Here is a 17,214-nt window from a genome sequence, read left to right on the forward strand (position 1 = left end):
AGTGAACAGATCCAGAAATTCCGCTTTTCCTTGGAGACACCCACAGGGATTATCCCCATGTGCCAGCTTCCTTCTCTCCACCCCCGGGGCAGAAGGGGGGGCATCCTGGCTCAGAACGAGGTGGGTCAGATGCAGAGGTCGACAATTGCCAGGCAGCATGGGGATTTGGTCAGGAGACCCAGCGATGGAGCTGCTGCCGGAGCCCCTTGCAAGGAGCCCCAGTGCAGTGCCGGGACTCGGAAGCCGTCTTTGGGAGCGGGTCATTCCCCAGCGGTGCTCCATGCACCCTGCTGGTGCTAGGCTGGGGTCGGCAGCACACAAGCCCTCTCCGTATTTCGGTACCGGCCGGCAGATCCCAGCTCTGCTGAACGACGAAGTGTGGAGAGGGGCCTGCAGCCGCTTGCAGAAGGAATGAGACCCCAGGCACCCAGGAGGTGCAGAGGCCAGCAGCAGGATGCAGGTGGCAGGATCCCTCTCGCACATCCAGGCTCTGGGGCTGCTGAACGGGCTGCGGGACAGACTGGAATGATCCCGTTGAGTCTCTCAGCTTGGGGTCCTCCCTGTGGCTGGCAAGACCATGTCCCAAAGCACTGCCCTGGTCAGCAGAAAGCCCTATGCATCATGGAAACCCAGCGTGGGGCTGGACGGGAACGACGCCCCCTAGCCGTGGGAGCTGGCAGTTCACAAAGCCCCAGCTGAGACACCGTCACCCCAGAGTCCTGGAAACTGGAGCACACACAGGCCAGGCCGCTCCCAGCTCTTCACAGCCAGGGAGAGGGGCTGGGGCCTGGGCCCGCCAGGGAGCCTGACAGTCGCCCTGGTTCCGGCCTTTCCAGTGCCTAGGTTGGGCCGTTCAGCAATCTTCTCCTGCTCCAGAGCTTCACTGTCAGGTCGCTGGGGAAGGAAGAGAGAGAGGAAGTGAGGCCGGGGGCTGCCCCCGCCCCAGCTGGGAGAGGCAGCACAGCGAGTACAATCAGCTACGGGCCACGCCCTGCCCCCAACTCCCCCACCCCCAAATGCATCACGCTGCAGCCCAGGAGAGCAAGGCCGCTGTGCCCCAGGCGGGCGGGCACCAGCGCAAGGAGGGAGCAGATGCGCCCAGCTGCCCGCCAGCGGGATAATCCCCCAGAGCGCCAGTAACGGGGCACTCTGCCAGAGCGCAGGCTCAGCCAGTGGCACCTCACTGGCAGTGGCCAGTGACGCAGTGGGGGGTGGGGATGGGGCAGGGATCCCCCCAGCAGTGGCCCAGGAGGAGCAGTAGTCAGATGGGCAAACCCCATGCAGCACCGAGCTGGCCGCTGGATCCAATCACCTGGGGGGGGGGGGGCAAGAGGCAGTCTCCTCTTGCAAAGAGCTCTACATGGGGGGGAAATCCAAAAGAATCTCATACCGTTAAGAAGCAGCTGAGACCAGAGCGGAGAGAGAAGAGACAGAGAGAGAAAAAAGGAGAGAGAGAGCCAGAGAGGGGGTGAGAGCCAGAGGGAGCAGGAGGAGGGTCAAGGCAGGCTAGTGGCACGCCCCTTTATGGCAAGGACGCGGCGAGGAAGGCAGGGGGTGAGCCCAGGCACGTAAGTCCATAGCTTTACCCGGCAGTCACTGCGGCACAGAGAGAAACAGAGGGGGGAAGAGAGGAAGAGAAAGGAAAGGAGAAAAGGGACATGGTCGGAAAAGAGGAGATCAGAGACCGTGCCAGAGACATTGTGAGCCCGGGGACCCTCTCTGGGGGCCAGGGCTGTGCACAGGGGCCGGGGAGCGGAAGGAGGGGGCGGTGGTGCTCTCATTGGAGATGCACAAGGTGCCCTCGAGGAGGAGCTGGTGCCCGGCTGGCAGGAAGCCCGTTCTCTGCACTGAGGGTGGCAGGGCCAGCAGCACCATGTCTGGCTAGTCCCGGCACATCGAAGGAGCTGGCAAGAGCATCCCAAAAGCATGGCGGGGCAGGACCAGCGCTTGGCATAACTGGATGGGGCAGAAGAGCCTCACTGTGGGGCGACCTAACAACGGCTGAGAGATGGAGGAGACGAGAGGCTAGATGGGGAGGGGTTGGGGGCCCTGCAGCCGACTGCTGCCCCACACCAAACCGCCTGCAGCCCGGCTCCGGCGCTGTTCCCATCCATCGCTCCCAGTGCCATTCCAGGCCCTGCCACATGGGGGGAGCAACAGTGGATTTGGAGAGCTCCTGAGGCTCTGCTGCACCGGGGTGAGTTGGGGGTCAGACCTCCCTGCCCCCCGCCGCAGGGGCCTAGCCCTGCCCACCGCCCTCACCTGGAAGCAGTGAATATGTGCTTGGAATTGGTGCAGATGGCATTGATGGGGCTGTCGTGGCCCTTGATCTCCCCAACAGGTGTGAAGTTCTCCACGTTCCAGACCTTCACCACGCCCCCGCGGCAGGCGCTCAGCAGCATGGGGCGGCCGGGGACGAAGGCCAGGGCGCAGACCCAGTCCTTGTGCGCGTTGGGGATTTGCTGGCAGGCACAGAGACAGGGCAGAGCCAGTGAGGGCCCTGGGGCCAACAGAACACGATCCACACTGCCAGCCGGGGCCATCAAGACTCAAACCGCCCCCTGAGCTCCAGGGCAGGGTCAGGCCAGCAGCCAGAGCCAGATGCTGGGTTTGCAGCTGGCTGCTGGCTCTGTAATGGGCTGATGCAAACCCCCCACATCTGTACCGTGGCTGAGAGCTGGAATTTTTAAGCTCCGCTCGATTTCTCATCAAGCAGCAGCCGAGGATTTGAATTCAAGACAACCGGACTCTGGTGAGCTACAGAAGCAGCTCAGCAGGAGAGAAGAGGGCTCCGCCCCAGGACATAAGAACATAAGAAAGGCCGTCCTGGGTCAGACCAAAGGTCCATCTAGCCCAGTATCTGTCTACCGACAGTGGCCAATGCCAGGTGCCCCAGAGGGAGTGAACCTAACAGGCAATGATCAAGTGATCTCTCTTCTGCCATCCATCTCCATCCTCTGACGAACAGAGGCTAGGGACACCATTCTTACCCATCCTGGCTAATAGCCATTTATGGACTTAGCCACCATGAATTTATCCAGTCCCCTTTTAAACATTGTTATAGTCCTAGCCTTCACAACCTCCTCAGGTAAGGAGTTCCACAAGTTGACTGTGCGCTGCGTGAAGAAGAACTTCCTTTTATTTGTTTTAAACCTGCTGCCTATTAATTTCATTTGGTGACCCCTAGTTCTTGTATTATGGGAATAAGTAAATAACTTTTCCTTATCCACTTTCTCAACATCACTCATGATTTTATATACCTCTATCATGTCCCCCCTTAGTCTTCTCTTTTCCAAACTGAAAAGTCCTAGCCTCTTTAATCTTTCCTCATATGGGACCCTCTCTAAACCCTTAATCATTTTAGTTGCTCTTTTCTGAACCTTTTCTAGTGCTAGAATATCTTTTTTGAGGTGAGGAGACCACATCTGTACACAGTATTCGAGATGTGGGCGTACCATGGATTTATACAAGGGCAATAATATATTCTCAGTCTTATTCTCTATCCCCTTTTTAATGATTCCTAACATCCTGTTTGCTTTTTTGACCGCCTCTGCACACTGCGTGGACATCTTTAGAGAACTATCCATGATGACGCCAAGATCTTTTTCCTGACTCGTTGTAGCTAAATTAGCCCCCATCATGTTGTATGTATAGTTGGGGTTATTTTTTCCAATGTGCATTACTTTACATTTATCCACATTAAATTTCATTTGCCATTTTGCTGCCCAATCACTTAGTTTTGTGAGATCTTTTTGAAGTTCTTCACAATCTGCTTTGGTCTTAACTATCTTGAGTAGTTTAGTATCATCTGCAAACTTTGCCACCTCACTGTTTACCCCTTTCTCCAGATCATTTATGAATAAATTGAATAGGATTGGTCCTAGGACTGACCCTTGGGGAACACCACTAGTTACCCCTCTCCATTCTGAGAATTTACCATTAATTCCTACCCTTTGTTCCCTGTCCTTTAACCAGTTCTCAATCCATGAAAGGACCTTCCCTTTTATCCCATGACAGCTTAATTTACGTAAGAGCCTTTGGTGAGGGACCTTGTCAAAGGCTTTCTGGAAATCTAAGTACACTATGTCCACCGGATCCCCCTTGTCCACATGTTTGTTGACCCCTTCAAAGAACTCTAATAGATTAGTAAGACACGATTTCCTTTTACAGAAACCATGTTGACTATTGCTCAAGAGTTTATGTTTTTCTATGTGTCTGACAATTTTGTTCTTTACTATTGTTTCAACTAATTTGCCCGGTACCGACGTTAGACTTACCGGTCTGTAATTGCCGGGATCACCCCTAGAGCCCTTTTTAAATATTGGCGTTACATTAGCTAACTTCCAGTCATTGGGTACCGAAGCCGATTTAAAGGACAGGTTACAAACCTTAGTTAATAGTTCCGCAACTTCACATTTGAGTTCTTTCAGAACTCTTGGGTGAATGCCATCTGGTCCCGGTGACTTGTTAATGTTGAGTTTATCAATTCATTCCAAAACCTCCTCTAGTGATACTTCAATCTGTGACAGTTCCTCAGATTTGTCACCTACAAAAGCCAGCTCAGGTTTGGGAATCTCCCTAACATCCTCAGCCGTGAAGACTGAAGCAAAGAATCCATTTAGTTTCTCCGCAATGACTTTATCATCTTTAAGCGCTCCTTTTGTATTTTCATCGTCAAGGGGCCCCACTGGTTGTTTAGCAGGCTTCCTGCTTCTGATGTACTTAAAAAACATTTTGTTATTACCTTTGGAGTTTTTGGCTAGCCGTTCTTCAAACTCCTCTTTGGCTTTTCTTATTACACTCTTGCACTTAAGTTGGCAGTGTTTGTGCTCCTTTCTATTTGCCTCACTAGGATTTGACTTCCACTTTTTAAAGGAAGTCTTTTTATCTCTCACTGCTTCTTTTATGAGACAATGGCTCATTGGGATTGGCCAGGGGATCTCCAAGCTCCGATCAATCCAAGCTGTGCTGGCAACCCGGATACGAGACACACAAGATGGGGGAGAGAATCTCTTTGATTGGACCAATTTCTGTGTGTGTGGGGGGGGGGGGGGAGGGACAAGTCTGCAAACTCAGCTCTTCTTCCAGGGTGGGGCTTGAAAGCTTGTCCCTTCCACGCACAGGAGCTGGTCCAATAAAAGAGATTCCCCCCCACCCCCATCTCTCTAATTATTTGTCTGCCATCAATCCTCAGCGCTCCAGTGGGAAGAAAAATGAGCATTAGCCTCATTTCATAGGGGAGAGACTGTGGGGGAGGGTCACACAGCCACAAATGGTGACTAGCTCTGGGCAGCTCCATTTTGGGGGACACCCCGACCACCCCATTTTCAGAGGGGTGGAGCCCCCACTGCTCCCCTCGACTCCCACAGTGCCCAGCTCCTCTGAACAACCCGGCCCTGGGCGGGCACACAGTAGGTTCTCCAAAACAGAGCCTCCCCGCCCCCCCACCAAAAAATAAAAATAAAAAAAAATCAATGGAGGTCTCTGAAATGTTAGCCAAGTCTCATGGCAGAGCCAGACCTCCTGCCTCCCAGCACCGGCCTGCACGCCCCCTTCAGCTGCTGCTCTATCCCAGACCCACCGGAGGCCGTCCCCGCACTGCTGCGCGCCACCACTGACCTGGAGAGCCAGGCACTGCGGCCTATGGGGCCCGGAGACCAGACAGCCACACTCACCGGGGTCAGAAATAGGGACAACGCCGAGCGCTATCTACCCCCAGACCAACCTGTCCCCCTTCCCCATAGGCCACTGAGCCCTTTAACCGCAGCAGGTGGGGCCCAGCCCTATAGAACTGGCTACCGTGCATTGCCCACGGCTGTAAACTGCCTTCGGGACCCACCCTGCCAGCCACTGTCGTTTGCAACCCCCGGGGCTCTTCCATTGCCTGGAGGCCCCATGTGCAACGTAGGGATGGGGTCCCTGTGTCTGCCCTCTGATCCTCTGCCCCCAGGACGGCGGGAGCACGCTCCAGACTGGACAGTGACTCTCCAGCAGGTTCTAAGTCCTCGCTCCAGACCCTGGCACTGGCCCTTGAAACGGCACGCTGCGGGTCTAGCCCATCTCTCTGCCCCCCGCCCAGCAGCAGGGCCTTCCTGCTCGTCCCCCTCCGTACCTGGAGGAGCTCCTGCTGCTCCAGGTCCCACTTCTTGATCCCGTTGTCCCTGGAGCCGCTGAAGAGCACGTCGCCCTGGATGGCCAGACACTCGATGCCATCGTAGTGTGGGGGCTCGAAGTTATGGGTGGGGCCGACGTTCCCCACCACGCTGTCCGCAATCTCAAACATCTGCAAGGCAACAGCCCGGAGGGCAGCTGCTGTGAACCCCGGTGGCAAAGGAGACCAGTCGCTCTCAGGTCATTAGGCCAGCAACAGCCCTTTCAGCAAGGCGGGGATGGCGAGAGCGTCCGACCACACAGCTACCACTGGGATGCTGAGCCACGGCCCAGTGAAATGAGACAGGGATGGATTGGCAGCGGCAGGGTTCTGCCTGCTTACGCCACGCTGGGATCCTTGGGCAGAGGCCATGTGGGGACACAATGGCTCAGCACTAGGGCTGAGATACAGGTCGCGGGTTCGAACCTCGCCCGGCTCAGCTGGGACTGGAAATCTCCGCCTCCTCCAATGGTTTGGTGGCCAACGTGCGGGCACAGCTCAGCGTCCGGCTGGCAGGGGGCCACGTTGCAAAGACAAAATAGCCTCCTTGGCAGCAGGTTCAGCAGAGGCCACGGAGGGCAGGAGGAGGTGGGTTCCACCTTCCACGCAGGAGGCGTCAGGAGGAAGCGGGGGGTGCGGAGGGGAGGCCTGGGCCGGGCACCTGGAATTCTGGTCTCCACGGCTGCCGAGCTGCCCAGCACTTTGAGACATGGCAGCTCCTCCATCATTTCCCGGATCTGGGTTCCAGGACGCTCTTAGGGGCAGTGCACAGACCCTGCTCCCCGTGACCCACAGACACACCTGGCAGGTGTGGGGACAGGAACGCTGGCCAGCTGCAAAGCCACCAGGTCCTTCAGGCCACGAGCGCTGGGGGGCTCATGGCATTTCTCAGACCCTGGTGGCATTTGCAAATGTGCTCAGTACTGGCCTCCCTCTGCGCCCGCTGCGATCAACAGAACGGCTCCTTCCCGCCCCCCATGGGAGCAGAGTTAGGCCGACGCTGGGCGCTCTGGACAACCCCACCCAGCGCGTCCCCTCCTCGCCAGGCCTTTGGTGGACAGCGAGCCCCTGTAGCTGGCACCTACAGGAGAGCGGCTATGCATGGGGGTGGGGAGGGCTGGCACAAGCAGCAGTTCCTGGGCTCAAAGGCCCCTTGTGCTGCCTGTGAGCGGGAGGGAGGGAGGGAGGGTCCCAGGGTACCTTGACGTAGTGATCCTTGGAGCCGGTGACGACCAGGTCAGGGTTGCTCACGGTCTGGTTCACAGTGAGACACATCACAGGCCCGATGTGGCCGGTCAGCTTCCCGATAGGCTGCAACCTACAAGCAGGAGCCCGGGGCCTCAGGGTGTGGGGTGCGCTCAGCAGGAGGCGCTCTTCGCTGGCCCAGTCTCCAAGGCTCCCAGCAGGGACCCTCCCAGCCCCAGGCCCCTCTCCACCATCCCAAGCAGAAGCGGGGACCTCGGGCTCCGGGGCGCAGAGCACGGAGCAATCTCAGGGATACCACATCCCTCAGCACCATGGGCCGTGATTGTGGCCTTGGGCTAGGGGCAGGGAGCTGGGCTCAGATGCGGTGTCAGGGGGTGACCGTCTTGTCCACCGATCTCCTAAGGCAGGGGCGGGGAAAGCTACGGCCCGCAGGCTGGATCCAGCCCGTTGGTTAATTTCATCTGACCCGTGGCGCCCTCTCCCACCACCCGCTGCAGGGGAAGCCCCAAGCCTCCGCGCCCCCCTGGCAGGCAAGTGGCCCGTGATTGATTTTTTCTGTGGGTCAATGGCCAGTGACAGAGAAAAGGTTCCCCACCCCTGCCCTAAGGGCTGCAGCTGGGAGAGGAGCACTGGGTCCTGCTTTCAGCCACCCTTGGGCGTGATCAGCAGCTGCTGGGGCTGATGTAGTGCAAAGCCCAGGAGCAAACAGGCTAAGCTGCTCCACGCTGGGGTTTGTGCCAGTGCAGCTTCCCCCGGTGCCAGTCCAAATCCGCCCCTGCCTCAATAACACAGCTTCCAGCCGGGAGGGAGCGGGCCCCCGCCCAGCCCAGAACGACTGCTCCCTCTGCCTACGCAGCACCCGTCTGCCTCCCCACAAGAGCTGCCCTTGCCTGGGGGCCCAAGTTAGCCCCGCCCGGACCTGTTGAGCTCCCAGATGCGGACAGAGTTCCCGGCGGCAGCGTAGAGCATGGTGCCGGCGGGGTTGAGTGCGATCTGGTTGATCTGGTGCTCGCCCTGCACGCTAGCGATGGTGCGGGTGGTGGTCCCGGCACAGGCGTCCCCAGAGATCACCTGACCTGAAGAGCTAAGCCAAAGAGACAGAAACAGGTGAGCCTCAAGGCAGAGACCCTCGCGGGAGGGAGGGGGCAATTTACACAGTGTGGAATGGAAGATCTAGCCTGTTGTGGACTGATTAGAAGGCTGGAGAGCGTCTGTCCCCAGCCATCTATAGGGTGAAGCAACGCCACTTCCTGGCCACATGCAGTGCCAGTGGTGCCAGGATGAGACCCCCACGTCCCCTCAAGCCAGGAGCAATGGCACAGCAAGGGTGACCCAGGCAGCAGCTTTCGGCACCCAAGGGAGGTGCCTTGCCGCGCAGCCAGCCAGACCCGTACCAGCAGGCGTGCCAGCTCCACGCCCAGGGCGGAGCGACACAAACCCCACCCCTGGCCTGGAGTTGATGTTGACAGGCAGCCCAGGCATATTCCCGCCCAGGGCCGGCGCTTCCTTTTAGGCGACCTAGGCGGTCGCCTAGGGCACCAGGATTTGGGGGGGGGGGGGGGGGGCGGCAATTCGGCGGCGGGGGGTCCTTCCGCGCTCCGGGTGTTCAGCGGCAATTCTGCAGCGGGTCCTTCACTTGCTCCAGGACCCGCCGCCGAAGTGCCCCGAAGACCGGGAGCATGGAAGGACCCCCCCGCCGCTGAATTGCCGACGACGACCGGGAGCACGGAAGGACCCCCGCCTAGGGCGCCAAAAACCCTGGCGCCGCTCCTGTTCCCGCCAGTCAGATTGGGGAGGCCTAGAAGAGAAGTCTCAGTCTGTGGCTGGGCACCAGAGAGAGGGGCTGATACGCTGGGGTCTGGAAACGGTGCTGGCAGCTGCAGATGGGTCATTACCCATCCCTGATCAAAGCAACTGTAGGGTGCACGGTGCCCCCCGAAACAGACGAGAGGAGCAACTGCCCTGAGAGCAGAGCACCAAGCCACGGAGCCTCCACGAGCCAGGCCAGGCTAGAGCGACCAGCATTGCAGCATTCCTAGACTCAGCCCTGCAGAGCAGCCCGGCTGCCTGGCCTTTGCAATGCTGCCCTGGGTGCAGAACGCTGGCAGGGTAGCGCGTCGAGCTTGGCCAGGCCCACAGGGCAGCCTCGGTGCGTCAGGTACTTACGTGAGGGTGCGGACGCACTTGGCCGAGTCCCGGATATCCCACACCTTGATGTAGGAGGTGGAGACAGTGAAGACCAACCCTGAGTGGCTGCAGTACTTGATGGACACCACATTATTGGGGTGGCCCTTTAGCGAGGCGATTTCCTGGCCCGTCACCAGGTTCCACATTTTGCAGCTCCGGTCTGCGGGAGGAGGCAGGAGCACATGACATTGCGGGACCCTTCCTGTCCTCAGCAAAGGATCCCCATGGCTTCCTCCCTCCCTCCCCCCCCGCCACCCCCTGCTCCCACGAGTGCCCCAGGGGAGCTCAGTCCCTGTGGCCCATCCAGCCCCTGGCACCTCCGCCAGACCTGCCAACGGGGGGAGGGTCTATTAGTGCCAGGTGCGAGGTGAACATCCAGCCACTAGGAACCGTGTAGAGGCCCCAACAACTCGCTTCAGGGATGTCACCACACAGCTGTTCAGCATAAGGACTCGTGCAGCATTGCTGCCCTCTGCTGGGGGGACCCAGAACTGCACCGGCCCGTTGTGGCTTTCAGGCAGGCCGGTGCCATCCGAGCAAGAGGCTCCTGTCCTGCCCCCGCACTTTGGGGTGGCTCAGCCCCTCCCCTGGGTAACAGGCTCACTCCCCAGTGATCACACCCAGAGCTCAGCAGCCGGCCCACCCCCGAGACGCGCACCTTTGGATCCGGAAAAGAGCAGCTCGTCGGTGGCGTCCACACAGAGAACGGGCTTGGAGTGTCCTTCCGCCACGGAGATGCACTGCAGCGGGGCCGTCCGGGTGCTCCTGGCTCCGCCCACGGGGTTAATGAGGCCCCTTCCGTGGGAGAGAGAGAGAGCAAGGGCGTCAGCAGGGGGGCGCTGGCTGGGTGACCCAGGACGAAGCCAGATCCCGCCCCACGAGGCTGCCAGGGCCTGCTAGTGGGGCTCCGGAGCAAAGCAAACCACAGACAGAAGCTGCTGGGCAGCCTGCTCCCCAGACAGGCCCCCCGGGGGCAGGTCACACCCCGTTGGTGCTAAGGGCTCAGGGACTCGTGCAGACCCTGCCTTGGCTTGGGGCAGGGGCTTGGAAAGGAAACGGGCTTCACCCCCTGGCCATCTCACTGCTGGCACAGATGAGCTACCCCCTCCCCCCGTGAGAGCTGTGGGTGGCCCCTGTGCCCCATCCAGGCAAGATCCCAAAGCCAACAGAGTCCAGGCTGCTGCATGGCACACGCTGCCCCATCCCCTGTGGAGTCAGAGACTAGCAGGGACAGGCTGGCTCCGGACCCAACCCCCAGAACCTCCGGGCTTGAACAAACTGGGGCCCTGCTCCAGCCGTGCTATGTGGGGCATAAGGGCACCACCCCGTGGCCAGCGGGGGGGGGGGGGGGGGGAAGCGCCCTCTCTTCATCTGACCCACTCCGGTTTTGCAATGAGCTTCACCCTGCTTTGGCAGATGGGGAAGGGATTTTTAACAGGTCACGTGGCGGATCAATGGCAGAGCTGGGAACGGAGCCCAGGAGTTCTCAATCCCCCGAGAACAGGGAGAGAACCCAGGAATCCTGGCTCCCTGGCCAGGAGACAATCCTGTCTCAAACCAGTTCTAGGCTTTGCCCCAGCAACAGCCAATGGGGCTGTGAGCAGAGTTCAGAGGGAGGTTCTAGAGCGCTGAGCACATGAGAATCGACACCCCTGAGGAAAGAGCCCAGGTGGAAGAACCCATCATGGAGAGGGTTGATAGCCCCAAAGCAGCATCCCAGCCAGGATCTCTAAGCACCTCCCCTCCTCCCAGCAGGGTTGGATTACAGGTGGGGACACTGAGGCAACGGGAGGGGAAAGGGCTAGCCCAGGGTCACACGGCACATTTGTGGCATGGTTGGAATGGATTTTTTGAGGGGCGCTGAGCACCCACTACTCCAGCTGATGGTGCTCAGGGTGTCAGAGTCAGGCCCACGGTGTCTCAAATAGGCACCCAAAGGCCGGTGGGGAGATGCTCCTCTGCCAGCCTGGCCCTTTTGATGTGCAGGGAATGGGGGGAGGAGAGTTGTCCTGGCACAGACACTGCCTTGGGCTAGCGTAATTGGTTCTATGTGGCTTGTGTTGCAAACCCAGGCATGCTGGGGGCAGAGCCAGGGCCTTAGCACACCCCATTAGGGGAACTCTGGGTTGTGGCATAGCTGGCAAGCAGCCCTTTGGGAGGTTGCAGTGAGTTAGAGCAACCCCAAGGCTGCTCTAATATATCTGGGAGGCTGCACAGGCCTCAGCAGCAGCCACAGGATCCTCGGTGCCAAGAGGCTGCACCCCAGGTGTTTACTCTTTGCAGATGGGGAAACCGAGACACAAGACAGGGATAACAATCCTGACCAGCCTCGCCATGGGTGCTGGGAGGCTGAAGCCACATTTGTCAAGTGCATTGAGATGTCTGAACTGAAGGTGCGAGAGAAGACCAAAAAAAAAAAAAAAGCATCGTAGCCTGGACCCTCCAAGCATCCACCGGCTCCAACAGCTGGCCTGCCCTGCCTCTTGCAGCTAGGCCAGACACAGCGCAAGATATCATCACTACCCGCCCTGCCCTCGAGGCAGAATAGAGCATGCAGCTGCCCCCATTCAGTGAAAGCACCGTACGCTATCCGCTTAAACACCCAGCACTGCATTTCAAGACGATGGCTCAGACCTTAAGGCACTGGAGACCAGAGGCAGAAAGGGACTTCCACAGCCGGATACGGCATGCCAGGGCCATGCGGGGAAGCAGAGAGAAGGAAAGAGGGACACACAGCGAGCAAGAGCAGCACCAGGACAGAGTCCCAATAGATTTAGCAAAGAAGCAAGGCCCAGAGTTTGGCCAGCACGGATTCAGCATGCAGGGCAGGGGGAGGGAAATGCGAGAAGCAGGAGAGTTCTAATCAATAGAAAGTTGTATGTACCTCAGCACCTCCGAGACAGAGGAATCGCTGTCATCAGACCTAGGGACGGAAAATTAGCAGGATTACGGGAGAAAAAATCCCGGATGAGAGAGGCAGCAGCGGAGTCAGAGAGTGGAGTGTTGTTATTGCATCCAAGCTAGCGGGGTAGAGAGGGAGGAGCGGACACAGAAAACCAGAGAGGAAAGGGGCAGAGGAGCAGGAAGGGACACGTGGCTCGGACACAAGATCTTTCAGGCTGGACTGGAGTCATTCAGCCAGAAGGGACTGTTACAATCACCCAGTCTGACCAGTACAGTGCAGGCCTGAGGCCTCGCCCGGGGATTCCTGCATCCAGTCTTCATTTAATCTTCCCATGGTCCCCCCGTCTCATCACTGCCACCAGCCATCCAACCTAGCCCCTCAGGTTCCGCACTCCTGGTTTTGGGGTACGGCTGGGGCGTTCTGACACGGTCCGGCTCTGCGCTATCGTGCGGTCTGCTAGCAGGTGGGATGGGGACCAGGGGCTGTTCCCGAGTTGCAGGCAGCGCCATGGGCTCCCGCCGGTTAGAACATCGCTGCCAAACTGGGATTCTGCAGGGAGGCAGATGGGAGGTGGTTGCTACCAGCTCCCATAGGGCCAGGTCCTCAGGGGCTGTAATTCAAAGCCGCTCTGCTGCCCCCATGGCAGCTAGGCCAATTTGCACCCGTGCAGGGGCTGGCCCGTGACGGTCAAAGGCAGTCCTAAGGTGGGCTCGTTCCTCCGTAGAAACCACAGGCTGCCACTGGAGAGCACCCCCACCCCACCTCCGAAGGGTCACAGCCCCTGGCACCAGGAGCAATCGGAGCACCTACGGGCCCCTGGCGGAAAGCTCGCCCCACCCAGAGCAGCCATGTCACCTCCTGAGGGGGACCGGGACCTGTGAGCAGCCGGCATCTCCCCACAGAGCACAGCGGGAGAGGGAGCAGGGCCCAGAAGGGGCAGGTGCAATGGCACAGCCAGTGCCCCACAGAACCGGGGTAGGGCCGACTGGGAAATGGCTTCCCCACCGCCTGGGGACCCCTGCCAAGCCCAGCGCCGATGAGCCCCACGCTTCGCTGGGGACGGGATGGTGGCTTAGTGTCCTCAGCTAGCAGCCCCCTGGACCCACCTCACCCGCTTTATAACTGCAGCCAAACCCACCCAGCAGCGTCCCTGCGGGTGAAATTCTCCTCTGCTGGCAGCCAGTGTGACAGCTGCCATCTTGGCCAACACACTGGGGCCTGAACCAGGGCCCTCCAGAGCTACCAGCAGGAGCTAAAGAGCCCAGGGCCGCTAGTGGGGCCTGTGACAGCCCCAGCCCCCCAGGGGATCCCCACGGGCCCAGCGGGGGACCAGGCACTGCCACGTGTATGCACACAACGCTAAAGGCCAGGGCACCGCTTCGGGCCTGTTCTGAGGGCTCTAGCAGTGCAATGTAACGACGAGCCTCCAGCTGGATCATCTACAGGGAGGGCATCTGCCACCCCAGGCTCTCAACAGCAGCTGCTTCTGCCTGAGCTAAAGGCCCAGGCTTGGCAGCTCAGGGGCAGCCCCGAGACAAGGTCTAGCCAGTAGAGGGGGGCCAAAGACCCCCCCCCCCATATCAATGGGGTTATAGACAGGTCTGGCATAGGGCCCCTGCCCAGGGAGATGCTGCCCCATGTGAAGTTCTACTGCACCGGTATTGCAGCTCTCTGCCTTCGCCCTGGTCGCTTCACGAGCCCGGCAGGAGCCTGGGGCTGACTCCAGCTGGGACTGCCGGGCCCGAGGCAGAGCGGGGACGGTACCTGGGGACAGCCATGGGAGTCACCGTCTGCCATTCACTGCTCTTGGGGCTGGGCTCCCTGGAGCTTCACCCCCCTACCCGCTCCTTGCCCCGCGAGGCTCTTACTTGTCCAGCGCGGAGCCCTGGCTCTGGTTGCTGGTGAGGCGGGAGAAGACGTTGCGGTCATTGCGTGGCCTGGTGGGAGGGGATGAGGGAGGCGTGAAGCCAACGTCCGAAGTCCTGAGCCGGGGTGTTCAGAAAGAGACCCATGATCACAAGCCTGGTCCGGGGATCTACCCCCTGCCCCGCACCTCCACTCAGCACAGGGAGGCCTGCAGTGCCAGCCCATGGTGAAGTGATTATTCCCCTCTATTCGGCACTGGTGAAGTCACACCTGGAGTATTGCATCCAGTTTTGGGCCCCCCGCTACAGAAAGAATGTGGACATATTGGAGAGAGTCCAGCGGAGGGAAACAAAAATGATTAGGGAGCTGGGGTACATGACTTATGAGGAGAGGCTGAGGGAACTGGGCTTGTTTAGTCTGCAGAAGAGAAGAGTGAGGGGGGATTTGATAGCAGCCTTCAACTACCTGAAGGAGGGGGTTCCAAAAAGAATGGAGCTTGGCAAATGACAGAATGAGGAGCAATAGTCTCAAGTTGCAATGGGGGAGGTCTAGGTTGGATATTAGGAAAAACGATTTCACTAAGAGGGCGGTGAAGCACTGGAATGGGTTCCCTAGGGAGGTGGTGGAATCTCCTTCCTTAGGGGTTTTTAAGGTCCGGCTTGACAAAGCCCTGGCTGGGATGCTTTAGTTGGGGATTGGTCCTGCTTTGAGCAGGGGGTTGGACTAGATGACCTCCTGAGGTCCTTTCCAACCCTGATATTCTAGGATTCTATGGCACAGCTGGATCCAGCACCCAGCGTCGTGCCTGGGCACAGCCGAGTGCACAGGCCGGTCCCCGATGGGGAGCTAGGCCCACGTGCTCTCCAGCCTCTCCCCACTCACCTGGCAGGCTGCCCCCGGTCATAGGATTTCCTGCGGGTCAGAGGCGAGGTGTCCGAGCCACGGGACTGCCTAGGGCTGGAACAGAGCAAGACCAGATCAGCAATCGCCCCTCCTTGGGGCCAGGGCCCTTCAGCACTGAACAGGCCTACCCCAGAGCAAGCGAGCCGAGAGCCCTGGGGCAGCGCACAGATCCACCTCCCGAGCCAGGGGTCCAGCGGGCTGGATCAGGCCCCGGCAGGGCCCAAGGCCAGGCCAGCGGCCCCGGCTAAGGGTTTGCGCTGTGAGCGCAGGTCCTGTTGGCTTCATCACCGAGACTGCTGCCGGAGAAGGCAGCTCCGTGCCTTCGATAAGAGGGCTGTGGAGACTGGACGCCCAACTCTGTCCGACAGCAGAACCCGGTTTGTGCCCGCCTTCCCCAGGCCCCATCCCCCCGACGGGCAGTTTGTGGACACTGGCAATCCAAGATGGCAGAGCAAGCTGGCCCCACCACTGCATGCTGGGACAGGCTGGGTCGACCGAGAGGAGTCCAGACTCAAGGCTCCAAGGGCAGAATACGATGGCCCAGCCCACCTCTTCCCCCAAGGGCCTGTAAGCACGTGGGGCCCACGCTTGCCAGGGCTTACAAGGTGCTGCCGCGGGTGGGCAGGCTGATGGTGCGGGAGACCTTATCCTTGTAGTAGGAATCCCGGATGGAAAAGCCGATCCCGTCTTCCTTGATCTCCATGAGGGACACCAAGGACTTGGTGATGTTCTTGGTGGAGATGTCCAGCGTGGGTCCCAGGCACTCGGCCGACACAGCCTTCATCTGGCCTGACAGCTTGGGTTCCCCCTATGGCGTGGCACAGGGAGGGGAGAGCTGAGAGGCGAGGAGTTCACTGCCCCGAGGGTAGCACGTGGAGCGAGTCTGAGACGCTGGCGCCCCTTGGCCATTCAGTTCCAAGAAGCCTCTGAGGCCAAGCACCCAGCAGTGGCAGATCTAGAGAAACCTTTCAGTTGGGCCCCGGTTGCCAGCATTAACGTTTCATGAGCTCATTAATGAGGGCAACAGGAAGTACCCCCTGTGCAAGGCTGAAACGTGTATGGCCCAGAGTTCCGGAGCAGCTCTCCCAGGAGGATTCGGCACATGGAGGGACTGGTCCAGTCAATTAGCTGCTGGGAAGGGCGCACAGCACCAGGGTGTCACATGGGTTTTATTTGCTCCCAGAGGAGGGCTAGACAGCACCAGGGCACCTTGCCTGGATTCAGGGAAGCCCAGTACAGCTCAATGATGTGGCATTTGGGGGTTTAAAGTGGGCTCTACGACTCAAGGAGCCATTTATAGGGCCAAAGTAACACGCCAGGCACGGCCGTCACCAGGAGACCAGACCCCGGGCTATTTCAGTTCCAGACCCAAGACATTCCGCCCATGGAGAAGACTCCCGCCAAGGGCCACCGCCCAGCCGTGAGCACAAAGGGAGAGGGGGTACAATGGACCAAAGACCCCACATCTGGACGTTAAATGGCCCTGTCTGTGGCTGTGAACTGACCTTGAACTTGAAGTCGTCCTGGCTGGCCGAGCCCTTCATGGTGAAAGACTGGGAGAAGCTGTAGGAAACAAAGGGTTAAATGGCCGATCCCCTTTAAGGCTTAACTTAAAGCTAAAGGAAGAAACCACTGCCCATCACCTCCACCCCATAACACCCTATCACCAGCCCGGCTACGGTTCCTCCTCCCATTCCCCGAGGTACAGCCCATCCCCCGGTCCCTTTCGGGGCCCTCTTCCCTCCCAGTTCCATCTTGCCCCTGGCCCTCAAGAGGAACGATTACTGGGACAGTTCTGTACAGCCCCTGCACGCCTGGGTTTGAGCATGGCCAGTCATCGCGTGTGGGTAGCCTGTGCACCGTCGGGTCACACGTAGGAGCTCTGAGGGGCTGGAGCATGCTCGGTGCAGACAGAACCTGGAGAATTTAGCTGCCAAGTTCTAACGGGTCTACCTTGCCAATGAGTGCCACAGAGATGCGCCCCCCTCCCTCCATA

General features: G+C 59.3%; 1 protein-coding gene across 1 annotated transcript in view; it reads right to left on the bottom strand.

Moving 5' to 3' along the window:
- Positions 1-839: 839 nt before the first annotated feature.
- The window catches only part of LOC135877884 (kinesin-like protein KIF21B), a 61,305-nt gene continuing 44,930 nt past the window's right edge, over positions 840-17,214 (bottom strand). Inside the window, exons 41-52 of the mRNA XM_065403412.1 lie at positions 16,724-16,781; positions 15,821-16,026; positions 15,198-15,266; positions 14,318-14,431; positions 12,425-12,467; positions 10,203-10,368; positions 9,524-9,704; positions 8,277-8,441; positions 7,352-7,469; positions 6,113-6,283; positions 2,263-2,462; positions 840-894 (exon numbers count right to left, since the gene is read on the bottom strand). Of these exons, the coding sequence (XP_065259484.1) occupies positions 840-894; positions 2,263-2,462; positions 6,113-6,283; positions 7,352-7,469; positions 8,277-8,441; positions 9,524-9,704; positions 10,203-10,368; positions 12,425-12,467; positions 14,318-14,431; positions 15,198-15,266; positions 15,821-16,026; positions 16,724-16,781 (1,546 nt within the window). The remainder of the gene's footprint in view (positions 895-2,262; positions 2,463-6,112; positions 6,284-7,351; positions 7,470-8,276; positions 8,442-9,523; positions 9,705-10,202; positions 10,369-12,424; positions 12,468-14,317; positions 14,432-15,197; positions 15,267-15,820; positions 16,027-16,723; positions 16,782-17,214) is intronic.

The sequence above is a fragment of the Emys orbicularis genome, chromosome 4 (assembly GCF_028017835.1).
Source record: "Emys orbicularis isolate rEmyOrb1 chromosome 4, rEmyOrb1.hap1, whole genome shotgun sequence".
NCBI lineage: Eukaryota > Metazoa > Chordata > Testudines > Emydidae > Emys > Emys orbicularis.